General features: G+C 39.2%; 2 protein-coding genes across 6 annotated transcripts in view; both read left to right on the forward strand.

The window, feature by feature from the left end:
- ARHGEF9 (Cdc42 guanine nucleotide exchange factor 9) overlaps positions 1 to 17735 on the forward strand; it is a 185155-nt gene that overhangs the window by 17602 nt on the left and 149818 nt on the right. For 2 of the 5 annotated variants that reach the window (XM_074323195.1, XM_019715752.2), the window contains exon 1: positions 17137 to 17269. The exons of 1 other annotated variant lie outside the window; for it this stretch is intronic. In XM_074323195.1, the coding sequence (XP_074179296.1) occupies positions 17261 to 17269 (9 nt within the window). In that variant the 5' untranslated portion in view covers positions 17137 to 17260. Of the gene's footprint in view, positions 1 to 17128; positions 17270 to 17297; positions 17317 to 17735 lie in introns of those variants that run through there. 2 more of the 5 variants (XM_019715753.2, XM_074323194.1) reach the window with 2 other exon arrangements.
- On the forward strand, positions 16904 to 17083 carry LOC141569538 (uncharacterized). The gene has a single exon (XM_074323196.1). It carries the CDS (start codon positions 16904 to 16906, stop codon positions 17081 to 17083), a length of 180 nt encoding a protein of 59 aa, XP_074179297.1.

Here is a 17735-nt window from a genome sequence, read left to right on the forward strand (position 1 = left end):
ACGTGAGCATCAGCCATGTTAGGTGAACATGAGCTCGTGAATATGAGCTCTTCCTAAGGACCAGTGTTCAGAATAAGGGATACGATAGTCCCACTATACTTCTCATTGTCACTCCCACCTGGATATGTGTTCTGAGACATATGGACAAACTGACAAGCAACCAGCCTCAGGGAAGGGACTGCAAACCCTGCCACAACTGAAGAGCTTAAGGAAATGGTCATGTTTATCTTGGAAAACAATTGTGTGTGTGTGTGTGTGTGTGTGTGTATACGCACGCGTGTGTGTAGAGGGTATTCAGGAGGAGAGTTTTAACCCATGATAGGTGTCTTCAAACACTTAAGAAAACTATTGCTTAGAAGGACTCAGCTTTTGTGCATGGCCCAGAGGATAGTGCTCTAACACATGGGTGAAAACCATAGAATAGTGAATGTTAGCTCAAAATGAATAAACATTTTGGAAGCTTCAGAGTGAGCTTACTGTTCCTTCCTGTTACTTCCTGCTGAAAACATTACAGCAGCTGCTGGACAAAACTCATTAGGGATAGTAGAAGAAAAGTGTGGGCTTTAGAAGCAGATTTCAATTTAAATTCTGCTGCTGCTACATGCTACCTGTATGAATATGGGCAAATGATGTAAACTTTTTTTTTAATGTATTGGGGTGACAATTGTTAGTAAAATTACATAGATTTCAGGTGTACAATTCTGTATTACATCATCTATAAATCCCATTGTGTGTTCACCACCCAGAGTCAGTTCTCCTTCCATCACCATAGATGTAAACATTTTGAACCTTAGTTTCTTACTCTTTAAAAGAGTGATAACAGTTAATACTTCTTTTCAGGCTTCTGAGGAGGATTAAATAAAATAATATGTTGAAAGGCCTAGCACCATGTGTGCTCAAAGTAAGTGTTGTCTCTTCCCCCGCCCACTCTACGTACATATGAGAGGGATTCCTACATTGGATGGTTGGGGAGGAAATTATCCTTTTTTCCCATTTGGAGCATGAAATTCTATGATTCATTTTCCAGTTATCAACAACTTTATTCACAATCTGCTTGTGTTTGGGACACTTGACTGTATGACATTGTATTATGTATATTTGTGACTGTCTCCTCCACTAGACTGTAAGCTTCCTGAGAGTCTCTCTGTATACCTTAGCTGTCAGAGTTAAGTACTTATTCAATTAAGTGATTTTGGAGGAGTGGCGATCTCTGTGCTGAATAATTGAACTAACCAAGAGTTAATGAGCTCTGGGAGCTGACTCTTTTTTTTTTTTTTTAATTAAAGCTTATTGAGGTGACAATTGTTAGTATATTTACATGGATTTCAAGTGTACAATTCTGTATTACATCATCTATAAATCCCATTGTGTGTTCACCACCCAGAGTCAGTTCTCCTTCCATCACCATGTATTTGATCCTCCTTACCCTCATCTCCCACCCCCCTTCCCCCTTACCCTCTGGTAACCACTAAACTATTGTCTGTGTCTATGAGTTTTTGTTTCTCATTTGTTTGTCTTGTTCTTTTGTTGTTTTTGGTTTATATACCATATATCAGTGAAATCAAACAACCAAAATGTCCTTCAATGGATGAATGGATAAAGAAGTTGTGGTATATATACACAATGGAATACTATTCGGCGGTAAGAAAAGATGATATAGGAACATTTGTGACAACATGGGTAGATCTTGAGATTATAATGCTAAGTGAAATAAGTCAGACAGCTGACTCTTAAATAGAGCTGACATGCATGAATGTGCAAGATCATCTAGTCATAACAATAAACAAAACAAAGACTAGACAGGATTCAATATCTTCAGACTGCCTGCGGCAAGCATCGGGATTATCACATAGCTGGGCTGGGGGCCGGGTGGCAAATAAGTGGGTAGCAGTGGGGGTTGGCGCAAAATATGAAACTTTCCTTGGGTGTGATTCCTGGCAGAAGTGGGACTTTGGAAACTGTCTGAACCAAGAGAGGCAAGGGATAATCAGGCATTGGCTTTTCCCTGAGAAGAGGAAAAGAGTTAAGATCTATGCATCATGCACCTGGGAGGTAGGCCACTGGACTCAGCTCAGGACATTGAAACAGTTTATTCCTATGATCAGGTGACATCATATCAGATGCTATTGGAAGATGGGACATGTGTCATCTAGTGGCATTTGTACATCACAGTGTTTAAGAGCATAATCTCTAGAGCCAGACTGTTCGGGTTTGTTTGCATTTGGGCTCTACCACTGACTAGCCATGTGACCTTGGGCAAGTTATTTAAGCACTGTGTCTTAGTTTCCTCATCTGTAAAATAAAGACAATAATGGTATCTACCTTATAGGGTTGTTGTGAGGATTAAAAGAGGTAATATATGTAAAAGGCTTAGAACAGTGCCTGGCACAGAGTAAGCACTTTATAACTCATTATTATTATCTAATGAGCGTTCTTTGGGTCCTGAGAAATACCGGTGGTGCCAAAAAATTGTGTGTAAGTGTACACTTTGGTCAACGTTTCTCAAGCAGTAATTTGCCCTAATCAGAAGTGTCTGGATGCTGATGGTAACCCTTTTGAGCACCTCTTGTAATTGCAGAAGTCAAACGTGACTTATATTCATCTTTTGTTATTGGTATATATTGAGTATTACAATTTTAATTGTTTTTTCCTTTCTTAAAATGTGTATACATTTGTTTGGCACCCTCTGTATACTGGGTGCTTACAGTAATTTCAGTGTGAGTTTGGGAGCATGTATATTCCAGGCTGTCTCATGGAGCAAATAGCTTTTCAGCAGTGGCAGAAGTGATGATAACATCTAGCTCAAAAGGATTGAAGAATTTCCTAACAACTGAGATTGTCCCAAAGATGATTGGGCTGTCTCAGGAGAGAGGAACCTCCCCATCATTATGCATGTTGGAACATGAGACTGGATAATTGCTTGGCAAGGATATTGCACAAGGGATTAAAGGATGGTATTGAGCCTTTGCTATACCAAGACATTCTCTGATACCTTAATCCTTGTTAGCAGAAGGGCTGGCTCTGGGGTTGAGGTCCTGGTGCTTGAAATGTGGGGAACACATCTAATATTTTTGAAATTGTGAGCTGCGTTGAAGGCTAACCTTACATGGACAGGGCTGGTATCAAATGTTCTAAACTCTGAAATCTCTCAAAAGTACTTTTGAGACTCAAGAGATAAGGCTTTTGGTTTCTGCTCTGCCAACAAGTAGCTGTAATCTTGGGCAAGTTGCTTCCATTCTCTGGGCCTCAGTTTCCTAACCTTGGAACATGAGGTTTTAGACTATATTTTTCTCTGAGGTCTCATCAGGTCTTGCCGTCTGTGTTTGGAAAATATGATTCTCTAAGGGGAAACAAGTGGATAAAGGAGACATTCATGCATTCAGTAGTTCCTTATGAAATACCGACTAAGTGTCAGGGACTGTGTTGGGTAAGGGGAGAGAAAGCAGTGAACAAGACAGGTATGGTCTCTGCCCTCTTAGCTCCACAATCCAGTGTAAGATACAAACAGAAAACAAAAATAACAATGCAATACAGTTTAATAAGTGTTACAAGAGGGTAAACACAGGATCCTATGGGAGAAGAACATGGTCCAGTATATTTTTGACGGAAAAACATCAGGGAAAGCCTTCTGGAGGAGGTGGCACCTGAGCTGAGCTTTGAGGTGGGGAGCCGGGGAAGGATAACAACAGTTACATAGGTCTTGAGGCAAGAGAGTTGGGTGGGTTATGAGAACTACAATAGGTTCTGTTTAGCTTGAGACTGAAGAACAAGAGGACATTGGTGAGAGTTGAGCTTAAAAAAGCCAAAGGACACCAGATTGACAAGGTACTGTGTGCCATGCTACAGAATTTGCCTTAAAGGCAGTGGAGATCCATGGAAGGCCTATGAGTAGAGGAGTTATATAAGTCAGGGTTCAGCTGCAGAAATTAAATAACTCTAGTTATTTTCAGCAAAAAATAGTTTTAATACAGAAAATCAGGTGTTTTCAAAATTGGTAGAAGGGCTGATGGGGCAAGCCTTAGGATGGGCCTCCCGGAATGACTTCCAGAACCAACAAGGGAGCTATTTTCTCTTCAACAAGCAGTAAGGTGAAGTATCAGGGACTTTGGGAACACTGCACCTTATCTGGGATCTAGAAATCGGAATCTGCCAGTGCCTTAACTATTGACTAGAGTATCAACATGTCTGCCACATCCTCAATGACAAAGACATATATTCCATTCTCTGCTGACCCAAATGCACAAAGCCAGTGACAAGACACTGGGGCCTATGAAAAGGTAACATGGCTGCAGAAAGCCCTAAAACCTCCACCAATGTGCATGCCAACAGAAGCAGCAGAAATATGGCTTCTGCATCATCACCTCCTTCTAAATATTATGCATGTGCATGTGATTGGTAGCTATAAATCATGTCCAGAACACTGAATGCTGAGAAATGACAGGTTGTTGTTGTTGTAGTTCTTTTTGGTTTTTAGCTTTTCAGCAATATAAGAAGGCGTGCTAGAAGGAAGGTGGCAGGGATCCTGAACAACCAATCTGTAGCAGCCACCATAGGATTGGTAAGAGCAGAACTGCTTCTGAGAGAGATAATTTTGGCAGTAAAGGCTGAGGGAGAGAGAGAAGCACAAAAGACCAAGTATGAATGGTAATAGATGAGAGATGATGAGGAACTGATTAAAGGTACTGGCAGCAGGGAAAGAGAAGAAGGACACATGAGAGAAATTAAGGAGGAAGAGAATCATCAGGACTTTTAGACTGGTTGGCTAGCAGCAAGGTGAGGGAGAGGCAAAACTTATGGCTAGTTCTGTGTGTGACATTCCTAAGAGATGGGAACTCAGGGAAAGGAGGAAACTAGCAGGGGTGGGAGAAGATGAATTCAATTTTGGACTTACTAAGTTTGAGAATCGTGTGAGATATTCAAGAGGATATATGCAGAAGGCAGTTGGAGATTCATCACTTGAGTTCAAGAGAAGAGAGCTACCTGGGGTTCAATAGCCGAGTCGTAAGCTCCACGCAAGCAAGGGCCTATGTCTGTTTTGCTCCCCACTGATATCCAGTAACCTTGTTAAAAGGAGGTACATTAGTGTGTAATGTTGGTGGTAACTCAAATCTTGGGAATGCATGGGTCCATCATTCAGTGCAAGTGTGGAATGAGAAGAAAAGATGAGTGAGATTAGAAGAACCCTGAGAAATCATGGCCTTAACGACTGGATGAAGAATGTAGGCAGGAAATAAAGACAATATAACCTAACAGGTCATGTAGATGGCGTCCTGAAAGCAAAAGAATTTCAGGAAGGAGGAAGGCAGCATCAGTGCAGTCAACTGGGAGAGAAGTCAGGGAAGATAAACGGAACATTGGCCATGATTTAGCAACAAGTTGGTCATATGTTATATTAGCGAAAAGTTCCAGTTTCCTATGGGATGATGGAGGTGAAAACCAGGCTGCAGTGGGTTGAAGGGTCAGGGGAGACAGAATAAGATTGTACTTTTAAAGGCAAAGAGAAAGATTCTAGTTGCTTACATTATGGTACAGTCCTGATCATCAGTATCTGTCTCAACATACGTAATCTACTAGAAGAGTAGCTTTCAAACTATTTTGACCATTACCTGCTATAAGAAATACATTTTACATCAGAGCTTAGCACATTTATATTTATGTAAAGCTGAAACAAAAGCTTCAATAGCCAAGATATGGAAGCAATCCAAGTGCCCATCAATAGACAATTGGATAAAGAAGTATATCTATAATATCTATCTATCTATCTATCTATCTATCTATCTATCTATCTATCTATATAAAGTTGGTGCGAAACTAATTGCAGTTTAAAAGGCTAAAAACGATTACGCACCAACATATATATATATATATATATATATAATATTCCATTATATATATAATATTCATATATATATATATATATATATATATATATATATATATATGAATATTACTCGACCATAAAAAAAGAATGAAATCTTAAACCATTTGTGACAACATGGATAGACCGAGAGGGTATTATGCTAAGTGAAATAAGTCAGACAGATAAAGACAAATAACATATGATCTCACTTATATGTGGAATTTAAAGAACAAAATAAACAAATAAAACAGAAACAGACTCATAGATACAGAGAACTGATGGCTGCCAGAGGGGAGGAGGGTTGGGGTGCTGGGTGAAAAAGGTGAAGGTCATTGTGAAGGATAGACCATATATTGGGACATAAAACTAGCCTCAGCAAATTTCAGAAGACTGAAATCATACCAAGCATATTCTCTGATCACAAGGCTTTGAAATTGGATATCAACTGCAAAAACAAAGCAGGAAAAATTACAAATATGTGGAGATTAAACAACATACTTTTAAAGAACAACTGGGTCAAAGAAGAAATAAGAGGAGAGATCAAAAGATTCACAGAAACAAATGACAATGAAAACACATCCTACCAAAATTTTTGGGATGCAGCGAAAGCAATTGTAAGATGGAAATCTAGATCAATACAGGCCTATCTAAAAAAAGAAGAAAAAATCCAGTTAAACAACCTCGTGTTACACTTCAAAGAACTAGAAAAAGAAAAAAAAGTGAAACCCAAAGTCAGAAAGAAGGAGATAATAAAAATCAGAGCAGAACTAAATGAAATAGAGAAAAAAAGGACAATTGAAAAAATTAATGCAACAAAGAGTTGGTTCTTTGAAAAGATTAATAAAATTGACAAGACCTTGGCTAGACTCACTAAGGTAAAAAGAGAAAAGACACTAATAAACAAAATCAGAAATGAAAGAGGGGAAGTTATCACGGATGCCACAGAAATACAAAGGATCATCCAAGATTAATATGAAGGATTATATGCCACCAAATTCAATAACCTAGAAGAAATGGACCTTTTCTTAGAAACATATGTCCTTCCTAGGCTGAATCATGAAGAATTGGAAAATCGAAATCAATCAACAATAAGGAAATTGAATCAATCATTTGAAACCTTCCCAAAAGGAAAACCCAGGACCAGATGGCTTCACTAGTGAATTCTACCAAACCTTCAAAGAGGATCTAATACCTGTCCTATTCAAACTCTTCCAAAAAGTTAAAGAAGAGACAATACTCCCTAACTCATTTTATGAGGCCAACATTACCCTGATACTAAAACTTGGTAAGATAACACAAAAAAAGAAAACTACAGACCAATATCTCTGATGAATACAGATGGAAAAATCCTAAATAGATTTCTAGCAAATCGAATGTAACAATGCATTAAAAAAATTATACATCATGACCAAGTATGGTTCATCCCAGGGGCACAAGGATGGTTTAACATATGCAAATCAATCACTGTGTAACACCACATAAACAAAATAAAGGACAAAAATCATATGACTATATGAATAGATGCGGAAAAAGCATTTGACAAGATAGAACATCCATTTATGATTAAAACACTTAATAAAATGGATATAGAAGGAAAATACCTTAACATAATAAAGGCCATATATGACAAACCTTCAGCTAATATCATAATTAATGGGGAAAAACTGAAGCCCTTTGCTCTATGTTCAGGAACACGACAGGGCTGTCCCCTATCACCTCTGCTTTTCAACATATTATTGGAAGTCCTAACCAGAGCAATCAGGCAAAAGAAATAATAAAAGGCATCCACATACGGAATGAAGAAGTTAAATTGTCACTTTTTGCAGATGACATCATGTTATATATAGAAAACCCTAAAGACTCTACCAAAAACCTATTAGAAACAATAAACGAATACAGTAAACTTGCCAGCTATAAAATCAACGTACAAAAAGTCCGTTCTATTCCTATATACTAACAATGAAATCTCAGAAAAAGAAATTAAAAAAATATCCTTTTGCAATTGCAGCAAAAAGAATAAAATACCTAGGAATAAACTTATTCAAGGATGTGAAAGACTTTGTAATGATGAGCGGGGAAAAGAAGGAGGAGCACACTATAGAGGGGATAATTGATTATTTATGTAGCAATATCTAATCAATTTATCTAGCAATATGCAATAGCAAAAGACAAAGGCAATTAATAGAATGTGCTAATGACAGAAAGTAAAGGTGGTTAAGACTAAACTATATTGATAACAATGTCATGTCAAAGGAGTATACATACATATAAGTTTAAGAGATTCCAACATATGTTTACCATTGATCAAAAATCTCTTGGCTAACCAACTGAATGGGAGAAGATTTTTGCAAACAGTGCCTCCGATAAGGGGCTAGTATCTAGAATATACAAGGAACTCATGCAACTCAACAACAAAAAAACAAACAACCCAATTGAAAAATGGGCAGAGGACTTGAAGAGACATTTCTCCAAAGAGGACATACAAATGGCAAATAGACATATGAAAAAATGCTCAACATCACTAATCATCAGAGAAATGCAAATCAAAACCACAATGAGATATCACCTCACCCCAGTCAGAATGGCTATCGTCAACAAGACAAACAATAACAAATGTTGGAGAGGCTGTGGAGAAAAAGGAACCCTCATACACTGTTGGTGGGAATGCAGACTGGTGCAGCCGTTATGGAAGGCAGTGTGGAGGTTTCTCAAAGAATTACGAATAGAATTGCCATATGACCCAGCAATCCCTCTTCTGGGTATCTACCCAAAAAATCTGAAAACATTTAGAGATAAAGACATGTGTGCTCCAATGTTCATTGCAGCTTTGTTTACGGTGGCCAAGACATGGAAACAACCAAAATGTCCTTCGATAGATGAATGGATAAAGAAGTTGTGGTATATATACACAATGGAATACTATTCGGCAGTAAGAAAAGATGATATAGGAACATTTGTGACAACATGGATGGATCTTGAGAGAGTAATGCTGAGCGAAACAAGTCAGACAGAAAAGCAGAGAACCATGTGATTTCACTGATATGTGGTATATAAACCAAAAACAACAAAAGAACAAGACAAACAAATGAGAAACAGAAACTCATAGACACAGACAATAGTTTAGTGGTTGCCAGAGGGTAACGGGGGCGGGGGGTGGGGGGTGGGAGATGAGGGTAAGGGGGATCGAATATATGGTGATGGAAGGAGAACTGACTCTGGGTGGTGAACACACAATGGGATTTATAGATGATGTAATACAGAATTGTACACCTGAAATCTATGTAATTTTACTAACAATTGTCACCCCAATAAATTTAATTAAAAAAAAAAAATCTCTTGGCTAAATACACAAATAACATCAGTAAGGAGTATCCAAAAGCAGTACTAAGCTCTATAGGGTAGTAACTATTACAGTAGATGCCAAATGCTCACAAAACTGGGGAGAACAGCACTGGAAAAGTAATAAATCAAAACCTTGCCAGGTCTGTTGCTGAGAGAAACTCAGGTGTCTCCCACACCACTGCTTGCTAGTTCCCAAGAATTTTGCTGTTGTTGTTGTTGTTGTTGTTGTTGGAAATCAAGGTGTCTTCTGATGCTATAAGCTGCAAGCTGCATATAAGTTTTCAAGGTGTTAACAATCTGAAGAATGTTGCTGTTGTCGTTGTTGTTGTTATTGTTGTTGTTAGAAGTTAGGACATCTTCTGATGTTGTAAGCTGCAAGCTGCATACAAGTTTTCTAGATGCTAACAAGTTCTCAAGAAGGGTAACCATGGGGAACAACACTGGAGAGGCCAGGAACCAGCCAGCCCTCACCAGATTCGTGGCTGAAAGTCAGGACACCCCCTGGGGTTGTAAGCTGCATGTTGCTGGAAGTCTTCAAAAATGTTAGAATGATGAAAACTCACCAATGACAAATGGCCAAATGAGAAAATAATAACAATATGCCAACTGATGTCTGTCTTACATATTTTTTAAAAAGTACCTTAGAGCCAAGTTTCTTGTTCTTGCCTCCCCCTCCGGGAATGGCCAGTTCCAGGAGGGTCCGGCAGTTACTGATATGAATGTTGACCATCCGGCCGAAGAGACAATTCATCTGGATAAGCAACATCTACTGTTCTTGCTTGGGACCATCAGCCCAAGTTCTTCCAAAGCCTGGCAATGTGTCTGTCACGTCGTCCTGATATAACTTAGCTACTTCTTCACTTCATCTGTTGATGTGGGCAAAACATACAGAACAAACAGGGAATTCTCTCAACCCACCCCCCCCGATCAAAAATTTCTTTAACCCTAAGTTAACCATCACCTCACAACACAGACAGAATGACAATCATCATCTCATATCTGCCCTACTTGAGAGAATGAGACCAAACAGAAAAACAACCTCGTCTCATGTCGCCCCTCCTTGGGAGAATGAGACCAAAGGGAGAATTTACTCAATCCTTGAACACAGCACAGAAATCACCTCACATGCAGGAACAGATAAAAGCTAATAGACAAAAGCTCACATCAACCAATGAAGGCAAATTTTCCTCAACATCTACCCTACAGAGTTATATACTGAAAACTAGAAGACATTTTTTAAAGAAATTGAAGAAGACACAAAGAAATGGAAAGACATTCCATGTTCATGGATTGAAAGAATCAACATAGTTAAAATGGCCATAGTATCCAAAGCAACATACAGATTTAATGCAATCCCCATCAAAATCCCAATGGAATTTTATAAAGAAATAGAACAAAAAGTCATCAGATTTGTATGGAACCACAAAAGACCGTGAATAGCCAAAGCAAGCCTAAGAAAAAAGAGCAATGCTGCAGGTATCACACTCCCTGACTTCAGCTTGTACTACAGGGCAACAGTAATCAAAACAGCATGGTATTGGCAGACAAACAGACACATAGACCAATGTAATAGGATTGAGAACCCAGAAATGAACCCACATAAATATGGACAGATAATTTTTGACAAAGAAGCCAAAAAGAGAAAAGACAACCTCTTCAATAAATGGTGCTGGAACAATTGGAAAGTCACATGCAAAAGAATGAAACTAGACTGCTATCGGTCACCATGTACCAAAATTAACTCAAAATGGATCACAGACCTGAACATAATACCTGAAATAATAAACTGCATAGAAGAAAATATAGGTACTAAACTTATGGACCATGGGTTCAAAGAGCATTTTATGAATTTGACTCCAAAGGCAAGGGAAGTAAAAGCTAAAATAAATGAATGGGGCTATATCAAACTAAAAAGCTTCTGCACAGCACAGGAAACCGTCGACAAAATAAAGAGGCAATCAACCAAATGCAAGAAGATTTTTGCAAACTACTCCTCCAATAAGGGGCTAATATCCAAAATATACAAGGAACTCATGCAACTCAACAACAGAAAAACAAACAACCCAATTGAAAAATGGGCAGAGGACCTGAAGAGACATTTCTCCAAAGAGGACATACAAATGGCAAATAGATATATATAAAAATGCTCAACATCGCTAATCATCAGAGAAATGCAAATAAAAACCACAATGAGATATCACCTTACCCCAGTCAGAATGGCTATCATCAACAAGACAAATAGTAACAAGTGTTGGAGAGGCTGTGGAGAAAAAGGAACCCCCATACACTGTTGGTGGGAATGCAGATTGGTGCAGCCGCTATGGAAGGCGGTGTGGAGGTTCCTCAAAAAATTAAGAATAAAATTACCATATGACCCAGCAATCCCTCTCCTGGATATCTACCCAAAAAATCTGAAAACATTTATCCATAAAAATATATGTGCTCCGATGTTCACTGCAGCTCTATTTGTGGTGGCCAAGACATGGAGACAACCAAAGGGTCCTTCGATAAATGATTGGATAAAGAAGTTGTGGTATATATACACAATGGAATACAATTCGGCCATAAGAAAAGATGAAATAGTGCCATTTGTGACAATGTGAATGGATCTTGAGGTTATTATGCTACGTGAAATAAGTCAGACAGAAAAAGTTGAGAACCATATGATTTCACTGATACATGACACATAAAACTGAAAACAACAATTGAACAAGACAAACAAATGAAGAAAGATAACCTCATAGACACAGACAATAGTTTAATGGTTACCAGAGGATAGGGGAGGAGGGGGTGGTAGATGAGGGTAAAAGAGATCAACTATATGGTGATGGAAGGAGAACTGTCTCTGGGTGGGGAACACACAATGTGATATACAGATGATGTATTACAGAATTGTACACCTGAAACCTGTGTAACTTTACTAACATTTGCCACCCCAATAAACTTAAAAGAAAAAGGTGAAAGCATTAAGAAATACAAATTGGTAGTTACAAAATAATCATGGGGATGTGAAGCACAGCATAGAGAATGTAGTCAATAATGTTGCAACAACTATCTATATTGCCAGGTGGGTACTAAACTAAACAAGGGGATCACTGGATAAATTATATACATGTCTAACCACTATGTTGTATACCTGAAACTAACATGAAATAATATTGAATGTCAAGTGTAACTGAAAAACAATAATTAAAAAATATTCTCCTCTATCTGGATTTGACAGGATAAGAAAGACATGATTCAGAGGAAAATTATAAAACCTATAAATGTGGGGTTATTTTGCTTAATAATTTAAATTAGTGCTTACTCTACACAAGAATCTGTGCTAAGCAGTTTACAACATACATCCAATTCCCCTTCTCTACTTACCTGGCTGCAGCTGACTTCCGATCCACTTTTGCTCCCACAAATCATTCTTTATACAGCAAAGTGGGTGTTTTAAAAATACAAACCCTGTCAGTGTCATACTCCACTGAAGCCCTTGCATGGCTTTTAAGTGCCTGAAGGTAAGTTCTGCATTTTCTGGACCCAACCTATCCCTTCAACCTCACCTTTTCCTTTGTTGTGTGTTATATTATTTTGGAGTTACTATACGAAGATCTGTTTTTATTTCATTTAAGTTTTCTATCAAGTTTTTATAGGAATATAAACACTTATTGATTTTTATTTCAGACAGTTTACAAGTATGTAATATCTCAAAACATTAGTTAGTTTAAAATTTTTGCAGTACACATATAGAAGGAATGCACTAAAACCAACCAAACCCTCCCGGAAACCCTGAGTTCCTTAGTCATATCACTTCAAATCTTATTTTGGTTTCAATAAGAAAAGAAAGCTGCAGAGAGCGTTATATTCTCTTTTCTACATAGGAATAGGAGAAACTAATGCATGACAATGAGAATTATGGGAAAATGCCAACATCTCGTTTCCCACTCCCCTGTTTATTGAAACCTATCTGTAGCTCAGTTTTGTTTTTATACAGCTCTCAATCTGAGTGAAAATGTATTGGGCATAATATCAAGATAAATTTTCTGTTATTTGTCATAGTAGTGCTTTTTGTACCACTACATTTAGCCTTAATCCATATTGAAATGAACCCATAAATTTGCAGTTTTACTCAGCCATTAACATTTTCTGTGGTGATAAAACATGGCTCATGAGGTTTTTAGCATGGAAATTGTTTTTTCTTTCTCTCTCTCTCTCTCCTTTCTTTTCCTTCCCTTCTTTCCTTCCTTCCTTTTTCCTTTTTAAAAACTAAGTTAAAAAGAACTTGTTGGGACATCCTTAATCTTAAGATGACCAAAAATAAATAAAGAAGATGATAAAAACCAAAAAATAACAATGTTACAACAACTATGTATAGTGCCAGGTAGGTACTAGACAAATCAGGTGGGGGGAATCGCTGCATAAATTATATAAATGTCTAACCACTATGCTGTACACCTGAAACTAATATAAAATAAAATAAACAGTATTTACCCTAACTATATGAATATTTCATATAAATGGAATAATACAAAAGCCTGTGTCTGGCTTCTTTCACGTGACATAGTATTTTCAAAGTTCCCTTATGTTGTAGCATGTAACAGTACTTCATTCCTTTTTATGGCTGAATAATATTCCATTGTATGGATATACCACATTTTGTGTATCCATTCATCAATTGATGGGGATTTGAGTTATTTTCATCTTTTGGCTATTGTGAATAATGCTTTTATGAATGTTCATGTATAAGTTTTTCTGTGGACATGGTTTCATTTTCTCTTAGGTATATACCTAGGAGAGGAATTGTTAGAGTAAATGGTAAGTCTATGTTTCACTTTCTGAGGAACTGCCAGACAGTTTTCAAAAGTGGCTTCATCATTTTACATTCCTGCCAGCAGTGTTTTGAAGGTTCCAATTTTTCCACATCTTCCCCAACACTTGTTATTATCTAGCTTTTTGACAATAGCCATTCTAGTAGGTGTAAAGTGTATCTCATTACAAATAATGCTGTCATAAATATCCAGTTTGCATTTCTTGCATTTGCATTTTCTGCATTTGATTTGCAGTTTCCTGATGGCTAATACGTTGAGCATATTTTTATGTGTATTGACCATTTCTCTGGAAAAATATTGTTCAGCTCCTTTGCCTATTTTTTAATTTGGTTATTTTCCTCTTTATAGTTGAGTTGTAGGAGCTCTTTATGTATTCTACATACAAGTTCATTATCAGATATGTAATTTGCAAATATTTTCTTCCATTCTGTGGGTTCTCTTTTCATACTCTTGATAGTGTCCTTTGAAGTACAAAATTTTTAAGGTTGATGATGTCCAATTTATTTATTTTTTCTTTTGTTGTTTGTGCTTTTTATGTCATATCTAAGAAACCATTGCCTCATCCAAGGTCACAAAGATTTACACTGATTTCTCCCATTTTGTTGAACTTCTCCACAATATCATTATCACATCTGAACACTTAATAGTAATTCTTTACTATAATCAAATATTCGATCTGTTCAAATTTCCAGTTGTCTCATAAATGTCACAAATGTGTCTGTGCATGCAGATGCACATGCACACGTTTCACGTGAGTCAATTTCTCTTTTTCTTCCTATTGATTTGCTAAGAAACCGGGTTGTTGGTCTTGTAGTTTTCTAGTCTGTATTCCCGTTTTGCAGTTTAACATGTTTTTCTATCCTCTGTGTTCCTATAAATTGATAGCTGGATCTAGAAGCTTGATATGGTTTTTTTTTGGGGGGGGGGATTCAGGGTTTTTTTTGTTTTGGTACAAATCATTAATAGGTGGTTTATGAGCCAAAACTTAAAGCGGGGACTTCTTTGAGTTTTAGTCTATCTTGTAGGGCCAGGGGTCATTTCGTTTATGACCTGCATTCACTCAAGTTATAAATTTCCATTCATCTAATTAAGATGGGTGAGGGTCCTAGCCTCAAAGATTTCTAAAGAATAGAAAGCAATTATCATTCCTCTTAGAGTCTGTAGTGTGATAGGAGTTCCAGAACTTAATTTGTTTTATCCCTGGCTAATCCAGTTTCTTACCCCCCTCCACCAATATCTATCTGTTCACTTTTACAGTCCTAGAATGTAAGGGTAAGAAAGGCCCTTAAACATCTTTTATATAAGGGAGTCCTGAGTTTTTGAGGGCCCAGAGGCCTGCTGAAATTGTATGTATTTTTCCGAGGTGAGAATTCAGAGGTTTCACTGAATTCTCAGATAGATCTAAGTCCTCATGTACAGAAGGGAGATGGAGGTGAGAGGGGAAAGGAGTTGCCCAAAAATCATACAACAAGCTTGAGGTAGGACTGAGAGTAAATCTGAAACCTCTGGTCTCTAGTCCAGGGCTTTTCCCCTAGTTCCAGACACAGGGTCACAAACACAGAGCAGGGCAGTGATTACAGATCGCTTCTCTTTATAGTACCCAGTATGCTGGAAAAGTGCAAGCTGTCCTAGTCTAAAGAAACCATAAGTAGGAAAGGAAATCTGACCTGCAAGTACAGAGATATCACAGAAAGCCAAATAGGATTGGATTTTGTTTAATTTGTAGTGTATCCTTGTGGTTCTGTCCACAGCACCAGTTTGTTAAATTTGTATAGCTAATTATAAGTTGCCTGTAAATACTTAGGCAGTGGCCAAAGGCACCTTTGCTACCTCCTTGGCCTAGGCTCCACTGTGGCTGCCAAGCCATGCCTTTTCCCCATGTACATATCCCTTTTTTTTCCCATTTCTTTTCCCTCCTCCTCATCCTTCTTCCTTCCTTACCCCTACCCTTCTCTTCATCTTATCCCCTATCTCTTCTCTCTCCTTCCCATCTTTCCTTCTCTTTTTTCCCTGCTTCCCACGGTCTTCCCCTAGTTCCCTCCTCCTTTCCTCCTTGCCACGCCCTCTTCCCTCCGCCCCCTTTTGTCTGCTCCCTTCTTCTTTCCCAGTCCTTTCCTCTCTCCTCCTCCCTCTTTCCCTACCTCGCCCTCCACCTACTCCCAACAAGCTCCCCCCCCCCCCGGAACTAGTGGTTGGTGGCTCCGACTGTTCGGAATGGAGCGAGCCCACCCAGGGAGCCCTGGGCCTTCCGATTGGCTGCCTCGGCTAGCACGCCAGTTCAAGTCCCGCCCCCCAGCGACTAAACGCGCCGCTGCGGCACCTGCTATAGGCCGGCGGGCCTGTCAACGGCGAGGGCAGTGCCTCACGCAGGCGCTCGCAGTCGCTTGGTGAATAAAAGCGCAGTCTACGGGCTGGGGGGTGGGGAGAGGAGAGGGAGAGATCCAGCGAGGCAGGGTTGGAACGAGTGGCTGGCACCCGGAAACCCCACGAAGAGCGAGAGCGAGCAAGCGTAGGAAAGCGAGCGAACTAGAGGGAGTAGGGGAGACCGAGACGGACCGGTAGCCAGGCAGGCAGACGGACGCACGCCGGGACTGACAGACTGGGCAGGCGCTGGAGAACCTCGCACTGGTTCCTCCCGCCTTTCCCTTTGAAAGCCAGGATTTTGCCTTTTCCGTGGCGCCCGAGAGAGAATGCTGGACTCTGCCGACTTCAGCGCAAGCTAAGATTTCTCAGCTAGGGAAGAAAGATCAGATCAATCCTGAAAAGGGGGGAAGCAGGCTCCCCTGTCCCCATCCCCCCTCCCCCCATACCAAACTCGGGCGCCAAACCCAACCCTTTCCCTAACCACCCGACTTCCTCCTCTCCTTTCTAGCATGGTGGCTGTATGGACAGTCTGACAGAACAGAGACTGACATCTCCCAATCTGCCGGCCCCCCACCTGGAACACTACAGTGTTCTGCATTGCACCATGACCCTGGATGTGCAAACTGTAGTCGTTTTTGCCGTGATTGTAGTCCTCCTGCTTGTCAATGTCATACTCATGTTTTTCCTGGGAACGCGCTGAATGGAGTCCAGCTACCTGAGCTGTTTCTAACTCTCGGTTTGATTTCATCCAGAGAACCACCAAGCAAAAAAATCAAGAGAGACAGTCAGAGACAGGGAAAGAGAGGGAGAGAAAGCAAGCTTTCTTACTCAGGGGGGAAAACGTTTTGAGCTTCAACATGGCCTCGCTGTGATATGTATGACGTTGGTATATTATCTCTCCCTAAATCTTTTGTGATGTCTTTTAAGTATGCTGTGAGTGTAGTTGCTTATAGCTTGAGTAAAATTGTTGATAAATGCTTTCTATTTAAGTGTGCATGTGTTTGTGCATTCTCCATTTATGTCATGTTCGCGGAGCAATCTGTGTCTTTAAACAGTGGCTTTGCTGTTTGTGGTATCTTGTCAACTAATTTTCTTGAAAACTACCTTTACATTTCATCAGGGAATTTTAATCAAAATTTCTCTCTTGCTATCAGGAGTGCGTTTGGTTTATTTTTTTGGGGGGTAAAGAGGTTTGTGGGAAGAGCATGATGGATTTTTTGGCATCTTAGGAAAGAGTCTTGCACTGGATGTTTAGAGAGACAAAAATTAATAGAAGGAATGAATTTAGGGGAAATGATTCTCTAATCTCTATAGAGAAGGGAGATTTTGAGAAGTGATCTTGGGGGGGGGTG

The sequence above is a fragment of the Rhinolophus sinicus genome, chromosome X (assembly GCF_036562045.2).
Source record: "Rhinolophus sinicus isolate RSC01 chromosome X, ASM3656204v1, whole genome shotgun sequence".
NCBI lineage: Eukaryota > Metazoa > Chordata > Mammalia > Chiroptera > Rhinolophidae > Rhinolophus > Rhinolophus sinicus.

What these genes read in the sequence shown, in the direction of transcription:
- LOC141569538 (XM_074323196.1), top strand. Translation starts at nt 16,904, where the DNA reads ATGGACAGTCTGACAGAACAGAGACTGACATCTCCCAATCTGCCGGCC.